This window comes from Palaemon carinicauda, chromosome 33, assembly GCF_036898095.1.
Source record: "Palaemon carinicauda isolate YSFRI2023 chromosome 33, ASM3689809v2, whole genome shotgun sequence".
Taxonomy (NCBI): domain Eukaryota; kingdom Metazoa; phylum Arthropoda; class Malacostraca; order Decapoda; family Palaemonidae; genus Palaemon; species Palaemon carinicauda.
In genome coordinates this window covers 20,399,798-20,426,948 of record NC_090757.1, presented here as the reverse complement: position 1 = coordinate 20,426,948, position 27,151 = coordinate 20,399,798, and the positions used below count along the sequence as shown (strand labels likewise).

General features: G+C 38.1%; 2 protein-coding genes across 3 annotated transcripts in view; both read left to right on the top strand.

Moving 5' to 3' along the window:
- The window catches only part of Mpv17 (Mitochondrial inner membrane protein MPV17), a 509,363-nt gene that overhangs the window by 82,966 nt on the left and 399,246 nt on the right, over positions 1 to 27,151 (top strand). The window lies entirely within an intron of this gene.
- The window catches only part of alpha-Man-Ia (alpha-Mannosidase class I a), an 89,651-nt gene that overhangs the window by 36,562 nt on the left and 25,938 nt on the right, over positions 1 to 27,151 (top strand). For both annotated transcript variants that reach the window (XM_068356805.1, XM_068356804.1), the window contains exons 4-8: positions 9,653 to 9,866; positions 12,113 to 12,337; positions 12,504 to 12,787; positions 17,115 to 17,231; positions 26,100 to 26,217. In XM_068356805.1, coding sequence (XP_068212906.1) covers positions 9,653 to 9,866; positions 12,113 to 12,337; positions 12,504 to 12,787; positions 17,115 to 17,231; positions 26,100 to 26,217 — 958 coding nt within the window. The remainder of the gene's footprint in view (positions 1 to 9,652; positions 9,867 to 12,112; positions 12,338 to 12,503; positions 12,788 to 17,114; positions 17,232 to 26,099; positions 26,218 to 27,151) is intronic.

Below are 27,151 nucleotides of genomic sequence, written 5' to 3'. Positions count from 1 at the left end.
GCTTTTTATGAATAGTACTTACCTGGCAGTTATATATATATAGCTGATATCTCTAAATCGGCAGAATTTTTCAAAACGAGGCAACCGCCTTGTGGTGGTTGGGAGGTAGGTGGTAACACCCGTCACAGGGTGGTCCAAGGAATCATTCCCATGTCTAAGACTTCAGTTCATCTCTGCCGGCTGGATCGAGAACATCGTCGGTCCACCATTGAGAGTTTTTCGAATCATTTTCCCTTCTTCGCTTTTTTGGACTTCGTTTGGTGAAGTGCACTGATTTAGGGTTTTGGCAATCGTGTTTTATTATTATTATTTACTTTGTTTATCATGAGTGATAACTTAATTTTCGTGTTTGTGCGAGTGATGTATGCAACATGAGGTTACCGAAAGTGTCGGTTGATCCTCACAGTTTGTATGCAGAGGTTTTGTTTGTGCACTATATTTTAGTTGCGAAGTTTTTAATCCTGATGACGGAAATACGTTCAGGCAACTCTATGACGTCACAGTCGTGTGATGTAATCTTCATGTATGTCTTGCAATTCTCTTTATTTGTTTTATGCAAAGAATGGGAGGAATTCCACTTATATAAGTTTTTTAACTTTTAATGTAAAATTTTAAAGAAATGTTTGTCCATTTGGTGTTCGTTCTTTAAATCATCGATCTAATTTCATAAATTAAATAGAACTAGCGTATGGTTAATTTGCGCTGTTACTCGTTACTCTCGGTGCAGTCCCAACATGCCTTGGTAGCGTTCTTTTTGATATGGGAATTAAAGTGTTGGCTATTATTCTCCAACAACAACTAATTTATATGGAAATTCTAGTTTTAGTAGCTTTTTCATTTATATGTTCCTATTGTTTACATTTATATATATAGATACGTTATTGCTATATCTGTTCTTTTTATCATTACAACTCGCTTGTTTTTTTAATTCCCTTTGAATTAATTGTGGATTACATTTGTTTTCCCTTTTTTCTGTTCATTTTAATCTTTAACGTATAACTTTCCCGGCGTTTGTATGGACCGCCGGGTAAGTATGTTTGAAAGTTTATTTTATTATGGAAATGTCAGTTTTATATTTTATAAAAAATATTTTGTTACAGTTTATATAGCAAGTACTAGAGACGATTTTGCTTTCTCATTCAAGCCCGTGGCAGAAGAATAAGTTCTCTCACAACGGGCAGGACTAATTATGGTTTTTTGTGTAAGAATTTAATAGTGCAAGTTTTCAGTGCTAAATTAGGCATTGGATTCTTTCAGCACAGGGACGTTGTTTTCCTAGCCTTAGACCTCTTCCAAGCTCCCCGGCCCATGGGAGAAGGAACGTCGATCGGCGAAAGGAAACAAGAGGCGTTAGCTCACGAGCAAACGCCCTCGCGAGCGTTCCTGTTAACGTTCCCAAGAATGCTCGCCCTTGCCATGGTAAAGCAAAGAGTGTTGAACGTTAAGATTCTTACACTGCTTTTAGAATTTTGCATTGCATCACTTTTGATTTTAATGGCAATTCTTAAGTCATAGATATTCTCTGCTAATATCAATGCTTACAAACCATCATTGACTCGGTTTTTGTCCCAGAGCGCCAGTCGGCTTTATGAACCCTCTGGTCGGAACCGAACGCGCCGAGTGGCATAGTGAATATCATTTTGCCTTAACGCTCGGCGCTGAGTCTTTCAAGACAGGACGTATGCAGCCTCGTCTTTCAGGGCGAATGCAGCCTCGTCTTTCAGGACGAATGCTGCCTCGTCTTTCAGGACGAATGCTGCCTCGTCTTTCAGGACGAATGCAGCCTCGTCTTTCAGGACGAATGCAGCCTCGTCTTTCAGGACGAATGCAGCCTCGTCTTTCAGGACGAATGCTACCTCGTCTTTCAGGACGAATGCTGCCTCGTCTTTCAGGACGAATGCTGCCTCGTCTTTTAGGACGAATGCTGCCTTGTCTTTCAGGACGAATGCTGCCTCGTCTTTCAGGACGAATGCAGCCTCGTCTTTCAGGACGAATGCAGCCTCGTCTTTCAGGACGAATGCAGCCTCGTCTTTCAGGACGAATGCTGCCTCGTCTTTCGGGACGTGGGCAGCCTCGTCTTTCAGGGCGAATGCTGCCTCGTCTTTCAGGACGAATGCAGCCTCGTCTTTCAGAGCAAATGCAGCCTCGTCTTTCAGGGCGAATGCTGTATCGTCTTTCAGGGCGAATGCTGCCTCGTCTTTCAGGACTATGCAGCCTCGTCTTTCAGGGCGAATGCTGCCTCGTCTTTCAGGGCGAATGCAGCCTCGTCTTTCAGGGCGAATGCTGCCTCGTCTTTCAGGACTAATGCAGCCTCGTCTTTCAGGGCGAATGCTGCCTCGTCTTTCAGGACGAATGCAGCCTCGTCTTTCAGGGAGAATGCTGCCTCGTCTTTCAGGACAAATGCAGCCTCGTTTTTCAGGGCTAATGCAGACTCGTCTTTCAGGACTAATGCTGCCTCGTCTTTCAGGACTTATGCAGCCTCGTCTTTCAGGACGAATGCAGCCTCGTCTTTCACGGCGAATGCAGCCTCGTCTTTCAGGACGAATGCAGCCTCGTCTTTCAGGGCGAGTGCAGCCTCGTCTTTCAGGACGAATGCAGCCTCGTCTTTCAGGGCGAGTGCAGCCTCGTCTTTCAGGGCAGCCTCGTCTTTCAGGGCAGCCTCGTCTTTCGGGGCGAGTGCAGCCTCGTCTTTCGGGGCGAGTGCAGCCTCCTCTTTCGGGGCGAGTGCAGCCTCGTCTTTCGGGACGAGGGCAGCCTCGTCTTTCGGGACGAGGGCAGCCTCGTCTTTCGGGACGTGGGCAGCCTCGTCTTTCGGGACGTGGGCAGCCTCGTCTTTCGGGACGAGGGCAGCCTCGTCTTTCGGGACGAGAGCAGCCTCGTCTTTCGGGACGAGGGCAGCCTCGTCTTTCGGGACGTGGGCAGCCTCGTCTTTCAGGATGATAGGACGATCGCCCCCTTGTCCTTTCAGGGCGACGCCACGTCTTATAAGCTCTCTGTCAAGGATGACTTTAGTGTTCACTTTTCTCCTGTTGAATTGTTTGAGGTTAACAGAAGGAGAGGATCCTAAGTTCTGTTGTTCCATGTTCCCCACCCTCTGAGTTTTCACGTGGTCATTAATGGAGCTTTAAGAATATATTAATTTTTGTTTCTTTAAACAGAAACATTTGATGACTAACAACAGTAGGATCCAGACTTTTCTACTTCTAGTGAGCCTGGGAGAGAGGAGCAGACCTTTGGTCCGTGTTTTTTCTGGGATGGATGCGAAATCTTTTTCCTAGTGAATCCTCCTTTGTTAGTTACTCCGATAAGACTTTTCTGCCTAACCGACTTTGCAACTTCAATGTCTCTCTTTTGGGAGAGAGAGTCTTTTGTCCGGTCCTGGACGTAAATGCTCTTTACGCCTTCGTTCAGAAGTCAAAGTCCTCCACGGAGACATCAAAATCTTTGGAGAAGAGGGGAGCAGACCTTTGGTCAGTACTTCTTCTGAAGGAGGATTACTTTTTCCTTTTATAGGGAAACCTCCTTTAGTTTTTAGCTACAACGATTCTCTCTCCCAGTTCTAGAGAGGAGTCTAAGTGGCAGGCTATGCAATCAAACTTTATCTGGGGTTTGTTTACAAGGAAGAATGGGTCAGTTTCGGGCGTGTGTTTTGATCTCAGCTCCGCCCCTCTCATGTTCACGTAACTTTTGCTTTATGTAGCGGAATGCTGCCCTCTCGAGAAATCAGAGCGTCCCTGTATCTTGATTTTTAGATAATGTTGAGCCTATCGAATAATTAGGTCTTCCTGTCAGCAAGAAGAGTCTCTTCTGACACCAGGACGCTCAGCACCTTGTCTTTTAGAACGTTCAGCGTCTCGCTCTGTTAACCTCTCGGCTCTACGTCTTACAGGACTTTTGGCACCACGTCTTACAGGACTTTCGGCGCCACGTCTTATGAGACGATCGGCGCCTCGTCTTTCAGGACGCTTGATGTCAAAGTTCTAGCATGGGGCATGACTTTGAACATGAGAATCTAGGACTTCATGATGACACTAGTTGAATCGTGTGTCGAGATCAAGGACGCCTTCGTTCTGATTTCTTGGATCTAGAAAGGAGGTTTGTTCTTGGGCATGAATCATCGGGATAAACATGCTCAGCAGGAAGAGACTTGTTTTTTCTCTCAGAATGGTCTCTCAACCCGCAAGTCTGTCAGTCTCTGGATGTTGTGGGGCAGACCTGTATCAGACCTTTTTGCCTCCAACTGGAAGAAGAGGACCCCCTACTGCTGCTCCCTAGTCCCGGATGAGGAAGTTCTGGCAATGGACTCCTTCCTGATGGATTGGACAGGGGTGGACATGTTTACGTTGCCCCCGTTCGAGATCATCAATTTGGTCTTCAGGAAATTCGCTCTCCTCGATTCGGGGCGAATGATCATAGCGGCGCCATTCTGGCCTGCTAGGGAATGGTTTTCTGAAGTGATGGGCATGTTGATGGACTTCCCAAGAAGACTTCGGCAAGTCCAGATCTTCTCAAACAGCCCCACTTCGAGAGGTATCATCTTACCCCCCTTGCTCTCAACTGACTTCCTTCAGACTGACTAGAAGCTTGTCAGATCTCGAGGCTTTTCGGCACAAGCGACGAAATCTATCGCCAGAGCAAGGAGGATCTCTTCACAAAGAGTCTACCGATCTAGGTGGGAGACCTTTAGAGCTTGGTGCAGGCGGCACAGGTTTCCTCATCCACTACCTTTCTGAGCCAGATTGCAGACTTCTTCTTGTACCTCAGACAGGAGGCTAAGCTGGCTGTATCTACCATCATGGATACAGCAGTATGCTCTCCGCCATCTTTAGGCATAGAGGCCTAGAGTTGTCCCAAAGTCAAGGTTTGCAGGACCTCATTGGGCCTTTTCAGACGACGTAATAGGTACTCTTAAACCTGGATGTGGTGTTTTAAGTTTCTGTGCTCCAAGAAATTTGAACCTATCTCGCTAGCCTCTCTTCGGGTTGTAGCAAAGAAAACCCTCTCCCTTATGACTCTAGCGAATGCCAAGAGGTCAGCGAAGTCCAGGCGATTGGGAAGAGGGTGAACTTCAATTAGGATAGGGCAGTTTGTGGCTTAAGGTTCATCTTTCTCGTAAAGAGCGAGAACCCTTTCGTAACCCTGTCCTACAACGTTTGATGTCATTAACCTCACGACCTCTTATGTGAGGAGGAACACTTCGCCCTGTTGAAATTACGGGCTCACGAAGTGAGAGCCATTGCTACCTCTCTGGCATATCAGGAATATATGTTAGTTAGGCTATTCATGGATGCTATTTTCTGGAGGAGCAACTCTGTCTTCGCTTCTCATTAACTTAGAGAGGTGAGAGTAGACTTTGGCAAGTGCTATACCTTGGGCCCATACATAGCTGCGGTTTCTGTATTAGGCAAAGGAGTTAATAACCCCACTCAACCTTGGTTTATATGCATGTATGAGGGTTTGTGTTTTTATGATGGTCTGTGGACTTCGTCTTGTGGTGCAGTTCCCTCAGTCTAGATAGATAGTTTATGTCTATGTTGCAGGGTTAGGTGGTTGGTTTGAGTAAGGTTGCAGTTTTTATTATATGGGGCGAAGGTAGTTTCTGAAGTCTAGTCAAGTTGTTGGTCTTATCCCTTTGACAGACTTGATTGAGTTTTTTACAGCTTTGCAGGCTTACTCCTGGATAACTCCTAAGGGAAAGCCACTCTAAAGGCTGTACCTTTGAATCAGCTATCTTAGCAGGCAAGGAATCAAGGTGTTTTTATCTCCTACAACTCTTTTGTTGTTTCCCCAACGATGTTTACTGTCTGTTTCCCTCCTCCAAATGTGTGAATCAGCTATATATATATAACTGCCAGGTAAGTACTATTCATAAAAATGGAGTTTTTATGATAATACAAAGTTTTATGAATACTTACCTGGCAGTTATATATATATTCTAAGGCCCACCCACCTCCCCTCAGGAGACAGGTCGGGCATAGATGAACTGAAGTCTTAGACATGGGAATGATTCCTTGGACCACCTTGTGACGGGTGTTACCACCTACCTCCCAACCACCACAAGGCAGTTGCCTCGTTTTGAAAAATTCTGCCGATTTAGAGATATCAGCTCTATATATATAACTGCCAGGTAAGTATTTATAAAACTTTGTTTTATCATAAAAACTCCATATTTAACCAAATTTGCCTGCCAGCCCTATCCCCCTTGAAGTCCTACCTCCAAGCAAAGTGAGCTGAAGCACAGGTGTGTGAGAGGGGGGCGGGGAGTAGCAAGCTACCCTCCCCTACCCCCGCTAACTAGCGGTGTGGGTAGTAAATCCTTGTTAAAAATTAATGGCTCATTCATATCAGCTACGTCGAAAGTAATACCCCTATTAAATAGCTAAAGTTTGTATAGTTAGGAAAAATACAAATTATCTACAAATTTGTCATATTAGTGTTACCTTATTTCTGGAATATATCCCATTTTTGTAGTACTGTATATATTTGTTTTTTATAAAAATGTTTAAAAACTATTTGCTCCTACATGGATACTGTACAAACCCTTGTTCTTTAATAGGTCTATGATTTTAGCAAAGCTGGAAACTCGGCTATTAAAAATTATAGCACTGTGTTGGTAGTTACTAGTCATAGTAAAAGCCCCACTCTCCTGACAGCTTACTGAAAAGCCACTTATGAATTCAGCTGCTAAGTAGTAGAAACATACTCTCTGTGTGACAATCTTGGTTTATTATAGTTTTTCTTGCTTTACCGATTGTTTGTCACTGTGTGCCTTAGATGAAGAAACCACAATTTGTCATATGCCCTGGGGTGTCCAGATGATGTTAGGTAGCTTATATGAGCAAGAAAAATGTGAATCGCCATTCATTTTGTCCTTCCTGCAGGTTGCATGACTGCTCTCAGTCTTACCTTGTGAGGAATGTAAAGTATTCGGCCTCTGAATAGCAGAAGTTCGGCAAGGAGAAGATAAAGAAAACCAAGCGATATTCTTCTTTTGGGTTCTTCAGCAAAGATGAATAAATCCGCTTGATCTCTTTTCTTTCCTCTTGGAACCCTGGCTTCTGATCTTTCTGTGTTGCCCTTCTCTGCAGAAATGCAAAGCGGAAGTAGTTGTTGAATTGACCCTTGGGGAAGCCCACAGCAAGATAGCGGTATCTGCATCCCGCTAGGAGCATATTTTTTATCTTGGGTATCGACCTGATAATACTGCATTATTGTTTAAGGGAAAGCCACAGCCAGTGATGATACCCCAAGGATGTTCTGACCGTCCTAGTGTTAAAAGGTATTCCTTCCAGAGAGAGACTGTTTTAAGTCCTATCTGTCTCTAAAGCAAAGTCCATAGATTGATCCTGCCTCGTCTGCTGCACCAATGGAAGAAGTGCTTAACTCTCCCCTCTCTGTCCTGCTTTTCCCTGGAAATTTTAAATATTTAAAGGCCACTCAAGAAATGGGAAAAGCAAGGGACAGTGACATTGGCGTAGCAAGTAGGACCATGCTCATATATACATATGATTAGCACCTAAGCCCCATCTTTACCCAGCAGGTGACTCCTTCACAAGACAAGAAGCATCTCGTCTAAGAGAGTAAGAATGTCTGGCCTTTTTTTTTTGTATTCTCCTTCCCCTTCCTTTGGGTGTAGCTATTGGATAATTGTGTTGCTGGAACAGACATTGATGCAGGTAAGCTATCATACCGAGTAGCTATTCTGTTAAATCTTAAGGTAGAAGTTCTCATTTCCCCATTCTTCTAAAGAGGGAAGATACATATTTGTGTAAACCCGTTATCTTGAGAGGATATAGATTATTTGGGACCACCTGTCATGTAACGGCAACCTAGCCTATCTCTTGAAACAAGGTATAGGAAGTGTATTGGAGTCAACTGTTTTGCTCCTCCTAATGACCGAGTGCTTAAATATAACAGGGTTTAAACCAACCAATTTTGTTATAGGAACTCCCCCCTCCTCCTTGAGATAAGCCTCCTGTTAAAGTATGAGGGTTGTAGGGACAAATCACAAATTTTTAAAGGCATTTCATATTTTTCCTAACTATACAAACCAGAGTCATTTAAGTTATACTTCTCTCCTCCCCATCCCCCCCTGTAAGTTCTAGGTGAAGGTCAGAGTAGCTTCTCAGTGAGCCAGGGAAGTGGCTACCGCTGCTACCCTCCATTAATTACCGACACCTCGTTGTGATTTCTAACAGCCGAGATTCCAGCTTCCCAGAAATCATACTCCCATCATAGGACTTAGGAAAAATACACATTACCTAAAAAAAAAATTGCTTCCCAAAATCAGCATAATATTAAGATTCTTTTGTTGAATTTTAGAATCATATGCTTTTATTTACTGCTTATTCAAAATCTTAATCCTTTGTTATTTAGTTTTGTATATTTCCTATCATAATATATTAGATATTCAGAAGTAAATTTTTACTTCATGGCAATATCAGGTACTGATGCAGTTTGTTAATTTTGCTGTAATCTCTTTGTTTTTTGGTTATTCGAATCTCCCATTTATTATTTAGTGTTTTTAGACCGTAGAAATTTTAACATTAATTGAATTGAAAAGAGGACGACAAGGGACAACAACATATTGGTGTGCAACAAAGTGAAATTCCTTTGATGAGGAAAAAAAAATAATGCTCCTAGCATGACCGTAAATTCAAACTCTCGAAAACTGTCCTAAGGTTATAAATTGATTTTTTAAGCAAGTGTAATTGTATTTCAACTTGAGTTGTTCACAGCCCTTTAAAATATTTACCAATGTTTAATGTCTATTGAAGTAGTTGCTTTAATCTTTTACTGTATATAAATTCAGGTGAACTAGTACATATTGCACCAGCTGCCCATTGAGATACTACCGCTAGAGTGTTATTGGGTCCTTTGACTGGCCAGACAGTACTACATTGGATCCTTCTCTTTGGTTACGGTTCTTTCCCTTTGCCTACACACACACCGAATAGTCTGGCCTATTCTTTACAGATTCTCCTCTGTCCTCATACACCTGACAACACTGAGATTACCAAACAATTCTTCTTCACCCAAGGGGTTAACTACGGCAATATAATTGTTCAGTGGCTACTCTCTTCTTGGTAAGGGTAGAAGAGACTCTTTAGCTATGGTAAGCAGCTCTTCTAGGAGGAGGACACTCCAAAATCAAACCATTGTTCTCTAGTCTTGGGTAGTGCTATAGCCTCTGTACCATGGTCTTCCACTGTCTTGGGTGAGAGTTCTCTTGCTTGAGGGTACACTCGAGCACACTGTTCTATCTAGTTTCTCTTCCTTTTGGTTTGTTGAAGTTTTTATTGTTTATATAGGAAATATTTATTTTAATGTTGTTACTATTCTTAAAATATTTTATTTTTCCTTGTTTCCTTCCTCACTGGGCTATTTTCCCTGTTGGAGCCCCTGGGCTCATAGCATCCTGCTTTTCCAACTAGGGTTGTAGGTTAGCATTTAATAATGATAATAATAATTATGTTCTTAATAGACTATAGTATTGTATTGAATATAGAAAATATAATTAGTGCTATAAAACCTTTAGTAATCTTTAATGTTTATATTAGGAAAATGTTGCAATTTTGTTGTAGATTCATGTGAACTTTAGGAAGATTGTGTAGACTATGAGTGTAATGAATCTCATATTTTTTTTTCTCAGATTGCAAAAAATTATGCTTGGGCAAGTGGTGGCTCAAGTATTCTTTCTGAGTTTGGCACATTACATCTGGAATTTGTGTATCTCTCCGATATATCAGGAGATCCAGTGTTCCGAGAGAAAGTATTGAGAATCCGTGATGTAATAAGGAAGACAGATCGTCCGGGTGGTTTGTATCCAAACTATATGAACCCAAAGACAGGAAAATGGGGCCAGCGTAAGTAGTTATTCAATTTTGTATTGATGTTATGGATTATATGTAATACTTGAAAGGAATGGATGCTGTTGCACGGTTTATTCTGTTAAACATGTTGCAATGTTGTTTTTTAAATGTATGAAATGGAAAATATTCAAAATAAATGTACTGAGAGGTTTGTGAATTGTCATATGTTCCTATATTACTATGAATTAGCTCATCAAGAGCCATTAGTCTTTTTCTTAACTAGTAAAGTGTATCTGAAGAATTCGCTCCTCAGTGAGAGACTAAAACAAAATTAAAGAAACTGGATAGCTAGGCAGGAAGAGATCAAAATGAACAGATGAAAAGCGAAATACAGAAGGTAATACTGCTAGGTCCATAAGGTAAAAAGGTAACCGAGAGAAAAGTGGGTAGTATTTACAGGTACTGAACTATTTTTTTTTCTCGCTTCATCAAAAAATTTTGTAATATGCAGTAAACAGTGGTATTCAGAATGTTTTTCTAAGGAATGGTGTCATCTGTCTTTTAAGGAATAATTGTCTATTGGATCTGTTTAGCCCTGTAGAAGTCAGGACTTATAAAATGTGCTCATTCATAGTAAACTTTCATTTCCACTGATAATATTTTGTAAAGCTTGGTTATTGTATTTATGTTTTCATGCGAGAGTTCAACAGCAGAAATATTGTTTATATTGAGAGAATCACCAGCAAATACCATGCAAAGAGAAAGTTATATCAAATATTTGTATATATGGAGAAATTAGTGATGTTGCTCTTCCATAATACTTCATGTAGAGTTAAGATACTGGTCAGAGGTATCAGAATAGTTTGAGATTCAACAATGGATTTAATCTGGAGATGGCTCAGAAAAGGAACTTTATTTAACTATTCTATAGCAGTGATCTAATGTTGCCATCAAATTTTGAGGAATGGGTGGTCGAAATGTTCAAAAGGTAGAAGATTGCAGTGGAGAGGAGAGGATCAGAAATAAACATTAACAAAACAAAACTAATAAGGACTGAAAAGAAAATAGGAAAAGGTATTATCAGGAAAGTAGCCATGTGATTGCTGTTGGGGTTAACTGCTAAGTGTATTATTATTATTACTATCCAAGCTACAACCCTAGTTGGAAAAGCAAGATGCTATAAGCCCAGGGGCTCCAACAGGGAAAAATAGCCCAGTGAGGAAAGGAAATTAGGAAATACAGGTGTAACAATAGTGTTGCAAGAGGTGTGCTAGTTTACGGAATATATATGAAGCATGAGGCTTTACATACCTGAAATGTATGATAAGAGCAAATGGAAGATAGAGTTTAGAACTGTGTTGTGATAGAGGGACTAGTTCTAGAAGAGGTAGCTTGGAGAGACTGGACTATAAAGCAGGAGTTGAAAGATAAGTTATAAAGTGATAGTAATCTCACATAAATAGAGAAAGATTGCCAGATGATTTTTAAATTTTCCATTTGTAGAGAGAGCAGAAAATACGTAGGAATACCTAAGCCCAGTACTGTACTACTATATGCAGTAGAACAGGAGTACTAAAAAGGAAAAATAAGTTGATAAGGTTTTACCTTAACATGTTAAGAATCAACTGGTGCATGGTGGGAAGTTTATATCAAGAATATGGAATTGATGGCGCTAAGATTTCTAAAAGCTGATTAAAAGGCTTAGCTATTTGAACTTTTGATGAGAAGAATCGAGGAACAAGTCAATCTGAAAAATAGTGTATGCAAAATTTGCAGAATAAAGACATGCAATAAGGTCAGGGAATTATTAGAACAGGAAAAGGTTATAGATGAAAATTTAGTCCTTAAGGGGAAATCAAGAAAAAAGAGAACAGGATAGAAGATAAATTATTCGACTTTAAACCCTGTAGAGGAAGAGCTAAGGATGTAACATTGATGATGATAATAGCTTACAGTATTGTGTGGAAAGAACTGGGTACTATGCAAATTAAAGAAAGTTATTTAAAAATGCCAACAACTGTTGACATTATTAAATTACAATATTGTTTTTATCATGGATTAGATTTGTCTAATTATTGAGGGTACAGGTAAACTAAAAAGATAGTTTTTTTTTTCAGTACTGTATGGGTATCAAATTCATAAAAATCTTATGAAATGCTCTTTGGGTTTCATTTTTTGTAATAAACATTCAGACTGGAGTTAGATGAAATGTTTATAAAGGTCTTAATGGTTTAGGTAAAAATTTGAAAAGTGAAATGACTTCATTGGTTTAGTTTTAATTGAAATGTTTTATTTTCCAGGCCATACATCTGTTGGTGCACTAGGGGACAGTTTTTATGAGTATCTCATAAAAAGTTATATTCAGTCAAACTGCAAAGACGTCGTAGCCAAAGAGATGTATGAGGAAGCAGTAGACACCATCACAAAACGTTTAGTTCTCAAGTCCCATTCAGGCCTCACCTACTTAGCTGAAAGCAAGTTTGATCGGTTAGAGCACAAAATGGACCACTTAGCATGTTTTGCAGGTAAGTTTGTTTTCTTGATAATGCATTTAAAACTAATGATGTTGCATGATGTGTAATGTAATTTACTGAAGAAAAATTTTCCTTGGAATTTTGAAAAGATTGAGTACATTACTAAGATATGAAGACTATGATAGGGCAAAACTTTTATGCATTTTATTTTTTTTAGGTGGTATGTATGCACTTGGTTCAAAAACAATTGACAGTGAAAATTCAAAGACGCACATGGAAATTGCCGAAGGCCTCTCTAATACATGCCACGAGTCCTATGCACGCACACCTACGGGTCTTGGACCAGAAAGTTTCCGTTTTACGGAAGGTATGGAAGCGAGGGCTTTGAAATCATCTGAAAAATATTACATCCTTCGACCAGAAGCTATTGAATCTTGGTTCTACATGTGGAGACTAACTAAAGACCAAAAATACAGAGAATGGGCTTGGAGTGCAGTCTTGGTATGTATCAGCTAAAATTGGCATTATAGCAACTTGCTTTAGTATTAGAACATGAATATATAGTGGAAGGAAGATTTTTTCATGTTAGGTGAGTAATTTTGAAAGTGTGTCTGATTTCAGAGGAAGGATCAATAAGCAAAAATATAAAGAATAATACTTATGCTGTAGGTTAGCTTGTATGTCACAAATGGTTTATGTTTGTATTTTCATCTATCAGTGCTTGTGCATAAATGTCAGTCTGTCTTTTTATGTCTTAGTTTTTTTATCACTTAGCTTCAGCCAGACTTGATAACAAAGTTAGACCTTGTATAGGTGATTTGCATGAAGGGATTTTTCCATATGATACACTTGGAAGTTTAAAATGTAGTGCCAAAAATTCATTTTATTATTAATCACCTTTTGTCAATCTTTTATCTACCATAACCCATTTGGGGAGAAGTTGGTTGGAGGTTTGTACAGATGATGGGCTTTGTTTCACAGTTCTCTCAGAATGCCACCTTCACTTCATCCATAGAATATACCCCTTGGTTGCGAGCATAAAATATTAGTTGAAAGAAATGACAAAGTTATTTTTTAATATCTTTGTTGTAATATTATTTCAATGAAACTTTTTTGTAAAAATTTATGTAGTAGGGAATAGTCAAGGGATTCGCCTATCTGCCACCACCATTTTAATTCCTCATTCACCTGTTTGGCCTCGTCCTGTTTGGTCATAGGTCTAAAGCAACTGCAAGCTATATTACAGTAGAATAAATTCATTACAGGTGTATAGGAATTATGGCTTTTACTAAAGTTTTTAAGAATTTTGAAGTACTTTCGGCAAAATTAGACCTGCGTTCGATGTGTTGATTGGCGAGGATTCGTGTGTTCTATCAGTTTGGTGTGATGAGTGTTACTTTTTCTGATCAGATGATGCTTTTTATTTGAAAGTACTTGATCCTGCCACAAAAGATAATGAAAGTATATAGAAAATTAAAGAAATGTTAGTTTGAAGTTAAACTTTATGCCTTGTTACATTCCATGCTCTTCAGATAATGTCTGTAAATGTAGGCCAGATTACTGGCCTAGCTTTTCAGAATATGGAAGTTTTTGACCTAAATGAATTTAAAAAGGCAATGTCATGGCTGAATTAAGCAGATTATTAGACAGAAGGTTAAGGAATATTGAAAAAAATGTGCTGTTTTTCAAACACCCTTATTAGCACCAAAGGTAGTAGAGATTCAAAATGTTGCTCATGAGCTTAATTCCCCATTAGTGAACTAGATTATAGAAGTCTATTGTGCAGCACATATCACTGGTTCTGCTCCTACTGTATTCTTCTTTCTTTGGGATGGGTCTTACCGGTCAACTAAAGTGCAGAACAGGTTCTTGTTTCGGACTAGCCAGTTGATACTAACCATGCGAAAAGAAAGTTTCTCACTCCTATTCAGTGGGTAAATTTAAATCTAGACATTTTAAAGAAATTATAAAGAACAGCAAACTTTTGAACCTAACCCTACAAAACATCAGGTTCCTAAAGATAGTAAGCTATGGGGTAATAATCAAATACCAAAGGGACATTTCAGAAATAGCACAACTATTCCTGAGGGCAATTTATTGATCTCAAATGATAATGAGGATGGTATTCAGGAAACATTGTTAAAAACTGGTGAATAGAATTATTGAGTTGTGCCCTGACTATTTTATTAACACAGTTGGTGCTAAGGAAGTGCTACCTAAGCACGAAGGCCGCATCATAAATTTTCCAATTTTATTATAAAACTAATCTGTTCCTATGCGGGTACAAGCTTTTGTCCTTTAGTAGGGGTAAATTCTGGCAACAGCTGGTAATGACCAAGGATGAATTATTGAGGTTCTAGCTAGGAGCTCATGAAGCCGGGGTATAGGCCCCCACCTTAGCCTTCAAGAACAACTTTCCAGTCAGACGGGTGTTGAAGGCTCTGGTTTGGAAGTGCCAAACCACCTTTTGTGTATGCCTGTATACCCACGAGTCCCTTATTATTATTATTATTATTATTATTATTATTATTATTATTATTATTACTATTATTATTATTATTATTACAAGCTAAGCTATAAGCCTAACTGGAAAAGCAAGGCTATAAGCCCAAGTGCTCCAACTGGGAAAATAGCCCAGTGAGGAAAGGAAATAAGGAAATAAAAAACTATGAGAAGTAATTAATAATCAAAATAAAATATACTAAGAACAGTAACAACATTAAATTAGATCTTTCATATACATACATATACCAAGGCACTTCCCCCTAATTTAGGGGGTAGCCGACATCAAACAAATGAAACAAAAAAGGGGACCTCTCCTCTCTATGTTTCTCCCAGCCTGACAAGGGACTCAACCAAGTTCAGCTGGTACTGCCAGGGTGCCACAGCCCACCCTCCCCTGTTATTCACCACAGATGAAGCTTCATAACGCTGAATCCCCTACTGCTGCTACCTCCGAGGTCGTCCAAGTCACCGGAGGAAGCAGCAGGTCCTACTGGAACTGCGTCACAATCACTCGCCATTCATTCCTATTTCTAGCACACTCTCTTGCCTCTCTCACATCTATCCTCCTATCACCCAGAGCTTCCTTCACTCCGTTCATCCACCCAAACCTTGGCTTTCCTCTTGTACTTCTCCCATCAACTCTTGCATTCATCACCTTTAGCAGACAGCCATTTTCCATTCTCTCAACAGGGCCAAACCACCTCAACACATTCATATCCACTCTAGCTGCTAACTCATTTCCTACAACCTTTCTCACCCTCACTACTTCGTTCCTAACCCTATCTACTCGAGATACACCAGCCATACTCCTTAGACACTTCATCTCAAATATATTCAATTTCTGTCTCTCCGTCACTTTCATTCCCCACAACTCCGATCCATACATCACAGTTGGTACAATCACTTTCTCATATAGAACTCTTTACATTCATGCCCAACCCTCTTATTTTTTTACTACTGCCTTAACTATAAAAACTTGAAAAAACAGGAGAGAGAGAGAGAGGAAAGTAATATAGAACAGCATGCCTAAGTGTACCCTCAAGCAAGAGAACTTTAATTCAAAACAGTGGAAGGCCATGGTACAGAGGCTATGGCACTACCCAAAACTTAAGAACAATGGTTTGATTTTGGAGTGTCCTTCTCCTAGAATATCTGCTTACAATAGCTAAAGTCTCTCTTCTACCCTTATCAAGAGGAAAGTAGTCACTGAACAATTACATTGCAGTCAACCCCTTTAGTGAAAAAGAATTGTTTGGTAAATCCAGTGTCGTCAGGTGTATGAGGACAGAGAGGAAAATGTAAAGAATAAGTCAGACTATTCGGTGTATGTGTAGACAAAAGGAAAATTAGTGATAACCTGAGAGTAAGATCTAACCTGCTACCTATCATACCTTTGGGCTTGGTCATGTAATGGCTGCTCAGTAGTTGTGTAGCCACTTCAGCTTCCATATGGGACAGGAAGCATCCTGTCTATGATGAAGTAGATGAATTCCGGAATGAATGGTTGTATGACTGGCTCCTCTTTTCTGTCCCCTCTCTTGGGGACGAAGCAGTCAATCGATACATGCTGAATCTGACTTGATGTTGGCAAGTTACAATTCTGAGCTCCATTTTTTAATCCTAAAGTAATCTCTCTCCCGTCCTCTATAACGAGAGGGTGGATAGCAGACTTTATACCAACCCATCGATCATCAAAAACAATGTATATGCTGAATTGATTTCCCCTTGAGTGGAAGGGTTTTTTTACTTGACTGTACTATTCATCTTGGATATTTCAAGCCCTATCAGTCTTCACATCCCCAGTAGAGATAGATACATTGCTGGAGTCATCTCTTTTACTTGTTTTGGCCCAGGCAGACTGATATTTCCAGGGAAGAAAAAGAACCAATCAGTTCTCTTCTATGGGTGTTAACGACCTACAAAGCAGCGAATTTCCCTATTTAAACAATGAAGTTTTGTATTTACGTAGGAACAAATCACAAATTTTTGAGTAATTTGTATTTTCTCTAGCTATACAAACTTAAGTCTTTTAAGTTAATCTTCCCCCCTCAACTACCTTCACAATCTGGAGCCGAAATGTCAAAGTGAGACTCGTTAACAGGTGTTGGGGCAGGGCTACTTGCTTGCATGCACCCCCTATTTCATTAATGAATTAAACCTCTACTCTAGCTTGCGCTGAACTTATCTCCCTATATAAAGGACCTGGGCTTGTATAGCTAGGAAAAATACAAATTACTTTTAAAATTTGTTATTTTTCTAATGCTTTGTTTGAAGATTGAATTTGTTTAATAAACGAGCTATTGAATGTTTTGATGTTTCACAGGCATTAGAGAAATACTGCCGAGTAGAAGCAGGCTTCAGTGGCATCCAGAATGTGTATATGGAAACTCCCCAGAAAGACGACGTCCAGCAGAGTTTCATCTTTGCGGAAACATTTAAGGTAAAGATATTAACCCTTTTATCCCCAGGCTCTTTGGAAATTTCCAACCCTTAACCCCCAGGGGGTTATTTTTTTCCCAGCACATTTTGCAGTATTTTTATTTATTTTTAAATTGCCCTAATAGCCTTAATTTTTGTCATAGAGAGGTCAGGTTGGTCTCATTCTCTTGGAAAATGCCTGAATTTTTTCAAAAAAATTATCAAAAATTTGAAAAAAAAAATTTTTATAGCATTTTTTTGTAAGGATGTACCGGTACGTCCATGGGGGTAAAGGGATGGGTTTTGTGAAACGTACCAGTACGTCCTTTGGGGGTAAAAGGGTTAACCATTGTTACTTTAAAACTTTTTATCGTCAAGAGGGCTTGAACGTAGGCAACAAAAACCATGTTGTATATCATGTGCTTGATTGTTCAAGATATTCCACACCCAACAGTTACTCTATGTAATTATTGCATACAAAAATGTAAATTACAATCATATCTTGGAAGATAGTCGAGCTAAAACGCCCATTATAATGAAGCTGATACATAGAAGAAGTTGGACAAGTTTGGATGTTCATTTTCTTTACTTAGAAAGTGTTTATATTTTCCTAAGAAGATTGAGGAGTATATATAGAATTTTTAATACTTTATCTAGTTTGCATTGTTGTAATGATTTAGTTTTATTTTTATGATAATTTGTTTCAGTTAATGGGAAAATATAGAAACATGCCATGTGTGCAAATGTATCCAAACTTGGCAAGTTTTTTTTTAACAAATATGAATGATTTTTTAAATGCATTGTTATAAAAGAAATACTGTTCTGTTATATTGTCTTTGTAGTCATAGTTTTTTAAGTTTAATTATTGAAGGTTTGTATTGATATTTATTGGGAAAAAGGAACTCTAGTGTGACCATACCTTCTAAATGTTTATTTTTATTGTAGAAAATGAATCGAGCACTGTTACAAATATAGCACAGATTGTTAATCTTATGCTTTGCTGGTGGAGGTCAAATTCATTATTGTAAGTTTTATTTTTTCCCTGATGCTCATCTTGCTGCTTCTCTGGAAGCTTGGTTTACTTACATTTTCCCCTAAAATTTAAAAATTTTCCCATCTTTCTTTTCAATAGACATATTCAACTAATAAAACAATGAGATACACTTGCATTAATAGATTTGGTTTGTCACACTGTCTTCCAGATTATATATTAAAGAATCTATTGTTTTAGTGCCTTTTAAGGTGTCTTCCTCTGAATTTGTTGGGAATTACTGCTTAGTTTGTCCAAGGGAGTTGTTTCTGGGTGATCACAATCTGCATTCTCCTTGCATCTTATGTCAGGAACAATATTGTGAGGAGGTCAAAGGCCTTGCTGTTCCTCTCTTGGAAAAGTATTTTTCAATGGTTGCCAACCATTGTGCAAAAGGAAATTTACCTAAAGTTAAAGTTCAGGAGGAAATCCAGAGAAGATTAGGCCTATAAGCAAAATTGATAGAATTGTTGCTCAAGTTGATACCAAGACTCAAATTTTTTATAGGAATATGCAAGTTTGCACCTTTAAGCCAGCAGCTTTGTCTGCCTTGGAATTGTGCCAGTAGACATTCCAGATGCCAAGGAGTTTTTTTACCTACCAGAGGTAGAACGTCAGTATTCCATTCCAGTACAGGCGCTAGAAGGATTGCCAACTAGACTCTAAGATCTTACAGAAGAAGGCTATGATGGTCCTTCCCAGCAAAGTACAATAGAAGGAAGACTTTCTCACTTTCATCATATTCGGGAAACCCTTCATCTGGATCTTGGATTGTTAGCTTTAGTCAAAGGAGGTTACCATATTCCTCTAACCTCCAATCCTGCTTTGACCAAGCAGCCTTTGCCATATCAGCTATGCTAGTTGATTTACACTGGTTGCCGATTAAAGCGAGAATTGAATTTAAGATGTGTACAGTAACCCACCAAGTTATCAGAACCAGTCATCCAAAATACTTGAGAGAATTGCTACATATTGCGCAGCCAACAAATCATGTCGACACGAGAATAGTTACAGATGGCTTCAAACTGTTGGAACCTAGATATATGTCTACCTTAGGCTCCAGAGCCTTTAAATGTGTGTCCCCGAGGCTATATAATAAGCTCCCATGAAACATTTGAATTATTGAAGACATAAAGGCTTTCAAGAGGAAACTGAAGACTTTCTTATTTCAACAGTCTTACAACAGTGATGATTTAACAGTAAATGAACAATACGCGATATGAAACGTTAAATACTCTGAACGAACAAGAGGTAAAATGACAGCGGAGGTCCTGTAGAGAGTGGGGTTCTCCTGCTGTATGGGACTGGAAAAGCAGCCATCAAAGTAAAGTAAGTAAAGCAAGTGCTAAAGGTTCAGATTTTTAAATAGAAATTGTAAACATTCTACAGAGAGATGTGTTACAGGAGGTCTCAAATAATGTTCCATGGGTCTTCAGGGTGTTGGAGACTAGTTTTAGATGTCTTGGCCCTCATCAAATTTACATTTTTCACAAAGTTTTTGATGAAAGCCCCCTCAACAGTTCTGAGGGCAATATGGAGAAAGTTGGATGTTTTCTGTTGAGCTTTCGGATGCATATTTCGATATTCTGATTTATGTCAATTTGAGGCAATACTGTCTTTCATCATTGGTCAGAGGTTTACCAATTAAAGTTTCTATATTTTGGTCAGAGGATGGCCCCTCGGGCATTCACTACAATAATGGCCCCTATCTCGAAATGGTGAAGAATTCTTGGTTGTTCCAACACAGAGACTTACCTCGAAACACTTTATTAGGAGTTACCTGGAACCTCCTCTCAAACGACCAGAGTTTTGTGTAGTTTACCCTACTCCCATTTTCTATAGTGGTAGGCCTAGCGGGGGAAAACGTGCCCTGAGGGCAAACCAAGGTAGGCCACATGTTTCCCAGGTCGTAGCCCTTCAGTGAAGAATTCATGGTTTGAATTCTTTTATACTTTGACAATTATCTTCATTTTGAATGATTCATTGAAAAGGATTCTGGTTCAACAAATGAGGTAGCTCAGGTTACTGGATCAGTTGAGTTTTTAGTCAATTAGAAGAAAACTTTTACGGTTCCGATCCAGAAGACTTTATTTGGGATGATAATAGCAACAGTTTTTTTTCAGGTTTTTCTATCTGAGAAAAGGATTCAGTTATTTCTTACTTTGTTGCAAAAATTCAAATTGGAGAACCTCCAGTAGTCAGGTAGATTTTTTAAATTTCAGATGTAGGTTTACAGTATTTAAAAGGTTCGATTTTTGAACCGTTGGAAATCTTTGGCTTAAAGATCTCTTGACTAAAATACTTTTTGTATCATAATCTACAAGCAGTATCTTTTAAGATAGGTTTGGGGAGCTTAAGGTTATTTTCTCTTTAAAATTGATGAAAGCATTTCTCCAAAAAGTAGATTTCTTTGTCAGTAAGAGCCGTTCATTATTATTTGGGCATAATTATGGACATTAGAGGTAATATCCTGAGATTATTTGTAGGATTAGAGTTCCAAATCGTCCTCTGTTCATAGTGCCGTGTCATTTCTGTTAAGTTTGGTCACAGTAACTCATAAAAAATTGGGTCAAAATAGAAGCTTTGAAGATTAAGATTCATGATGTTAGAAATGCAGCTACATTGCTCATTTTGTAGAAGTCTTTCTTTTGAAAGAGCTTTAGCAGCACCTCGATGGCTAACCAAGTCATTTTTTTGCTGAATATCATTTATTACTACACGAAAACAAACTTCCGAGTCATTTAATGGGGTTATTTCTGGTTTCGTTTTCTACATCCAGACAATAAAAAAGAAATCGGTAGATTACGTCATGCTGCGTTGCTGGGCAACTGGTGCGTATGACAGGTTTCGCTTGTATCAGGCGCTTACCCACAACACTTCTGGCCGTGGAGATAGTCAGAGATCCCTGCCTTCACTCCTACGATCAGGCAACCGCATCGCCTGCTCTTTGCCCTTATAATGCTTGTGCTTGTGTTTTTTTTGTCTTTGGCATTGCTTGTTACTTGCCTATCCATTGATTGTGAATTAGAGTGTGTGCTTTTTGACTATGTCAAATTCGATGCGTTCCTGCCTAGGTCATAATGGCCCTTGTGGAACCTATATGAGTCGGGTAGAAGGGGATCTTCCACAGGTATGACCATCATGTCAAGGAAAAAGATCTGTGGATTCTCCATGTGTGTTGTAGGGAGTGGGCATCCTCCCAGTGGGATAGAAGTCGTTCTCATCGTAAGAAGCGAGCCAAGATAGATCGCTCTCCTCCTCCTTCGGTAAGCAGGGAGAGGAAACGAAGATAGGTTTGGCAACAAAGGTTATCTCCCCACCAAGTTATTTGTGTCAGGAGCTCTCTGAGGTTTCTGTCACAGAGGAAGATGGTCCCAATTTCATTAACATGTTATCTCCTAGTGTTAGTATAGAAATAAGTTTGATTAGTAAAGTTCCATTTTTCTTTTTCTTTTTTCTTTTACAAATCAAGAATCATTTTGATATGTAAATTTGAGGAGGTTAATTGAACATTAACATGAAAGATGTATGAAAAAAAGAGCCAACTGATTTCGAATGCTCTGTAAATGGCAGGCAAATTGATTTTGTTCAATGATTAGCATTAGTATTAATTCTATCAATATGGATTTCTATAATATTTACATTTTCTTATTTAAGGGGACCGTCCGCTATGTCCTGAATTTTTTTTTCTAATGATTCAAAATACATAATTTCTATATATGTTTTAGACATATTCTGTACTGTATAATACCTTCATCATATAAAAATTTCAAGTCATTTGATCAAAAACTTTTTGATTTATCAGCCAAAATCATGATTTTAAAAAACATTTTACGTAAATTTTTCTCCACTAATATGACACCAATTGTATTGAAAATCATACCATCAAAACTTCTTTATAAATTGAATAATTCTGTGTGACAGATTTTTCATTTTCCTTTCTTTTTAATGAATTTTTTCTTAATTTTCTTTGTCTGGACGTAAAATAATCATGAAAAAAGAGAAAAGGGAAAATCAAAATTCTGTTACAAAAAATTGTGGGATTTTTATTCCTCTTTTCAATTAAATCATTCTCAAATCGAACAATAAATAAGTGAGAAAAAATGTATCTTAACTATGAATAAGAGTTTTTCTGAGTTATGAGCTCCCAAAGATTTGCTGTAAGTTTTTGCTTTTTCCTTTAAAAAATCAAGATAACATTATTATGATAACCTTACTTTGTACTTTTATTGATTATTCCTACATGAAGGCTCCCTAAATAAGGTATTTAAACCCTAAGTTTATTTTTTTTCGTCTTCTTCTTCTTCATGTTTCCCTCTCTTTTTGGTTGCTCTCTGCTTACTTTTTGTTCTTTCTTTGACTTGGGTAACATTGGCCTTGCTATAAAGTTCAAAAGGATGTTGTGAAAACACAATATACATACGAACTGCAATTAAACAAACACATGCAACATATTTCTATACGTCTTTGGAAACTCTGGCTAGTCTTCTCGTAGATCATAGTTTGCGTTAGCCTACCCTCTACCAATGCCTTCCATCTCTGCCAGATGTAAGAGATTTGGAAACACAAGTGAAAAAGTCGCTATTTATATGCAAAAAATAAACCCACAAAGACGCTTCTTTCAAAATCAGTCATGCAGGTGACGCTGTAAGGAAGTCATTATTTAAAGACCGCTTTATCTTCATTATTTGTAAAAATTATTGGCTGAAACTCATGGAGAGCATGACGATATGTTTCTGCACACATAGAAACAATAAAACGATTTTCGAATTTTGAAAGTTATGTCAAACACCATAGCGGACGGTCCCCTTAAGTGATCTTCCTTTTCAGTTCTTATTTTTCAAACTTGTCTCGTTACATTTATACATTTACATTTTTCATGTATTCCAAGGTCAGATGGGATAAGTTCAACATTTTCTCACAGTACAAATTGAAGATTGATTTACTCGTACACCCATGTAATGTGCACATTTCTATTTATTTTCCTCAGAATTTATCTTTTCCCTTAGAAATTAAGTGGCATACATTTACTCCTCTTCAGAAAACTTGTGGATGTCTTAGGAGGTGAAGTTAGGGTGCATTACAACTAACAAAATAGGTTAATGACAGAAATCTTGTGTAGTCATTTCACAAGTAATCAGCTTTTAATTCAATACTTCTCCATCCATCACCTACTTCATGCCTCATAGTCCTCTGTCCTCTTCTAGTGCCTTGTGGAGCAGAGTTAAAAGTTTGGTGAACTAATCACTCTTTCTTGGGAAGTGCAAAGAGCATTCCCAAATTATCTCCATCTACTCCTCATCCACATATGGCACTCGAGTAATCTCTTATTGTTTCATTTCTAATCCTGTCCTGCCATTCAACTCCCAATATCCTTCTGAGGGGTTTGTTCTCAAATCTACTAAATCTGTTGGAAATTGTTTCATTGTCATACCATGATTTGTGTCCATATAGTAACACCGATCTCACTAAACTCATCTATAGTTTGATTGTTATAATGTAATTTCATGCGATTTGATTTCCAAATTTTACTTAACCTAGCCATTGTCTGATTAGCTTTATTCAATCATTCACTAAACTTATTTCTAAAGACTATGATTGGAGATCATGGTTCCTAAATACTTAAATGATTCTACCTCATTAATCCTTTCTCATTCCAATGATATTTCATCTTCCATTACATACTCCGTTCTCATCATCTGTCTGTCCTCTATTTATCCTGAGTCCAACTTCATGTGATATTTCATACATTCTTGTAAGCAAGCATTGCAAATCTGTGGTGTTCTGCTAATAAGAACAGCATCATCAGTGTACTTTAGGTCTGCTAATTTTTTATTATCAATCCAGTCCAATCCTTCTCCACCATCTCTGACTGTTCTACACATTACAAAATCTGTGTGGAGTATAAACATCATACTGTAGGTTACAACACATTCCTTTGGAGAACTCCACTGTTCACTGGAAATTCATTTGATAGGACTTCATAAACATTAACTTTGCACTTGCTATGCTCATGAACAGAATTAAATTTACATATTTAAGAGGAATTCCATAAAAATGCAGGACTCTCAAAATCGGCCGGTGCACACTGTTAAAGGCTTTTTCATAGTCCACAGATACCATTAAAAATGGATTTCTATATTCTATGCATTGCTATACAACATGTCTCAAAAGGAAAATTTGGTCAGTACAAATTCAACCCTTTTGAAATCCTGCTTTTTCCTCTCTCAGAACTGCCGTTAGACCTTTACCGAAAGTCTTCTGTTATTCGGTATTGGTTTAGGTTACAAACACTTCTTAATTCTTTAGCGTGTCAGACTGCAAGCCTTGTAAAGCACACATACTTTGACTTGCACCCCAAATCTCCTCGACCTTATGGTTTTGAGGTGAAACCATTGATACACTCAGTCTTGATATGATTAGAAGTAAGGTGCTTCCATTTAAGGTATCATCAATGCCTCCATGGAAATTACCAGAGGTACCTTTTTGTAAATATTATATTGAAGTTAAAAAGAATACGACTGCCTTAGAAGCCAAGTCTCTTTTTTTATGGAACATGTTGCAGAACATAGAGAATTGACTTTTATATATACTGATGGCTCCAAATCCAAAGCTGGCATTGGATTTAGAGTATTTAGTAATGTTTTTAATTGTAAAAAGTGCACTTCCTCTAACAGCTTCTATATTTACTGCCGAACTATATGGCATAGCTTTGGAGGAGGGAGGTAATTTTACCATTTTTAGTGATGCAAGGAATGTCCCTCAAGCTTTAGAAGTTTTTAATTCCAGTAACCCTTAAGTTTTAAAGATTTTAGAATGGCTTTTTATTATTGGACTGAGAGGTATAACACATAGGTGTGTCTTGAAACGAAAAGGCAGATTTACTGGCAAAGAATGCTGCAGCGAAGTTTGATACCAAGAAGGTATCCCATTCTTTGTGATGATTGTGAACCCAACATTAAAAATTTTCTTTCTTATAATTGGCAACAGCATTGGGATAGTTTAGTTGAAAATAAGATGTGAGAAATAACAAATGTTATATCTCTTTGGAAGTATAACATGCCCCGAAAGATGGATACTACTCTTTGTCGTCTCCGCATTGGTCACACTCGGTTGACACGTGAATTTCTGCTTACTGGCCAATACCAGCCATATTGCGATGACTGTTTGGTACCTTTGACATTGAGACATTTGTTGATCGAATACCCCTTATATAGTAGTGAAAGAATTAGATATCTGTTTGAGGCTTGAGGTGAAGATGGCCGGTTCATCCTTGCCAAGATTCGTGCATGATTTTTCCTACCTTGCTAGTTGTACAGTAATTTTAGCTTTACTTCAGAAGCAGGTCTTCTGAAAGTGATGTAACTTTTAAAATGACATCTTTGCTTTTATAGTTTTAATTGAATATTCTTTTGTTCTTTATTTATAATAAATGATATTGGTGTCAATGACCTTAGATGTCAGGATGCCAGAAAATCTCAAATCAATCAATCAATCATCTCTCGGCTTTTCATCACACTCTCTCTCCAATCTCTTTAGAATAAGTATAATATATCTTTTCATAACTGACATAACATGGTTGGTAGAAAGTATTATCAATATACACTAGTGCTTGCTGCCCAAACATGTATGGAAATGGTTTACAGGACATGTAACTAGAACAGTAAGAATTTCCAGCTGAGTAATTAGTATTTTTGCACACCCAAGTACTTTGATCATGGCCTCATTGTATTAACTTTTTCGATGGTTCATTTAATCAAAACTAGTGGGTTTTATTTTTGTAAGTACATTAGATTTTACCAATAAGGATAATAACATGGTCTAAATCTGGTCACCAAGTATTTTATTCTTTTTCCACAGTATTTATATTTGATCTTCTCTGATGATGCGCTCATGAGTTTGGACGAGTGGGTATTCAACACAGAGGCCCATCCACTCCCCATAGAAGGAAAGAATGCTTTCTACCGTAAATCACAAGGTTTGTATGTCGACTTAAATTGAATGAAATTATCACCTTTAAGAACTCTGGCTAATGGGTTAAGTAAATGTTTTTTTAAACTTAAATATTAGGTGTATATTGGTTCTTTTTGTTAAGCAATTTGGGAAGGATAATGTCCTTGAATTAGTTCGTTGTTCTAGGCAATAGTTGTAGTGGAGGATCAATTCTGCAGAAATCTTAGTTGTTAAATGACCTATTTGTTGTATAATGATTATACTCTCTTAAAGTGCTTGATATATAATTTCTTAAAAACTATCTTGGAATGATTTATTGTGGGTGTTTATAAGACATGATGCATGCATTTTGCATGTCTGTGTACTGTATAGAAGTGTTCTCATATTTCATAAGATTCCAGTTCCCTACCATCCTGTTGTGGCAAAGTTAAACATCTATCTCACTGTAATTCCAACTTTGATTCTCATTAACTATTTGAGGACTATTCTTTTTGGTTATTTTGGATACATATGTCACAAGTTACATGCCAGTGTTACCTTCTTTTCCACGGCTGCCTGATGCAAATGAGACGGTGGGGCTGGATACCCTTTCTTTTATTGTTGTGATCACTCTTCTGTCCTTCATTTGTTAAAATCTAAAAGATTATTTCCTTTCTATTATGTGGAGAATAAACATTCAAAGTTGCATCAGAAAACCTAATTACTCAATTTCAATTTCCTATCTAAATGTGAAATTAATTTTAAAAGAAAGAATACAAAGATTAACATTTTCCATTGAAATCATTTTTCTAGGCAATTTTTATAGTTGTTGAAGAATAATTAGCACATTTACAATGCATTCTGTATAACACACTGCAAATGTTAAAACACCTGTCTAAGGACATCATGCAATGCATTGTAGACGTTACTAAAGGGTTTTGCAGCATAATTTTGACCCTTATATTTTTATACGTCTCTCC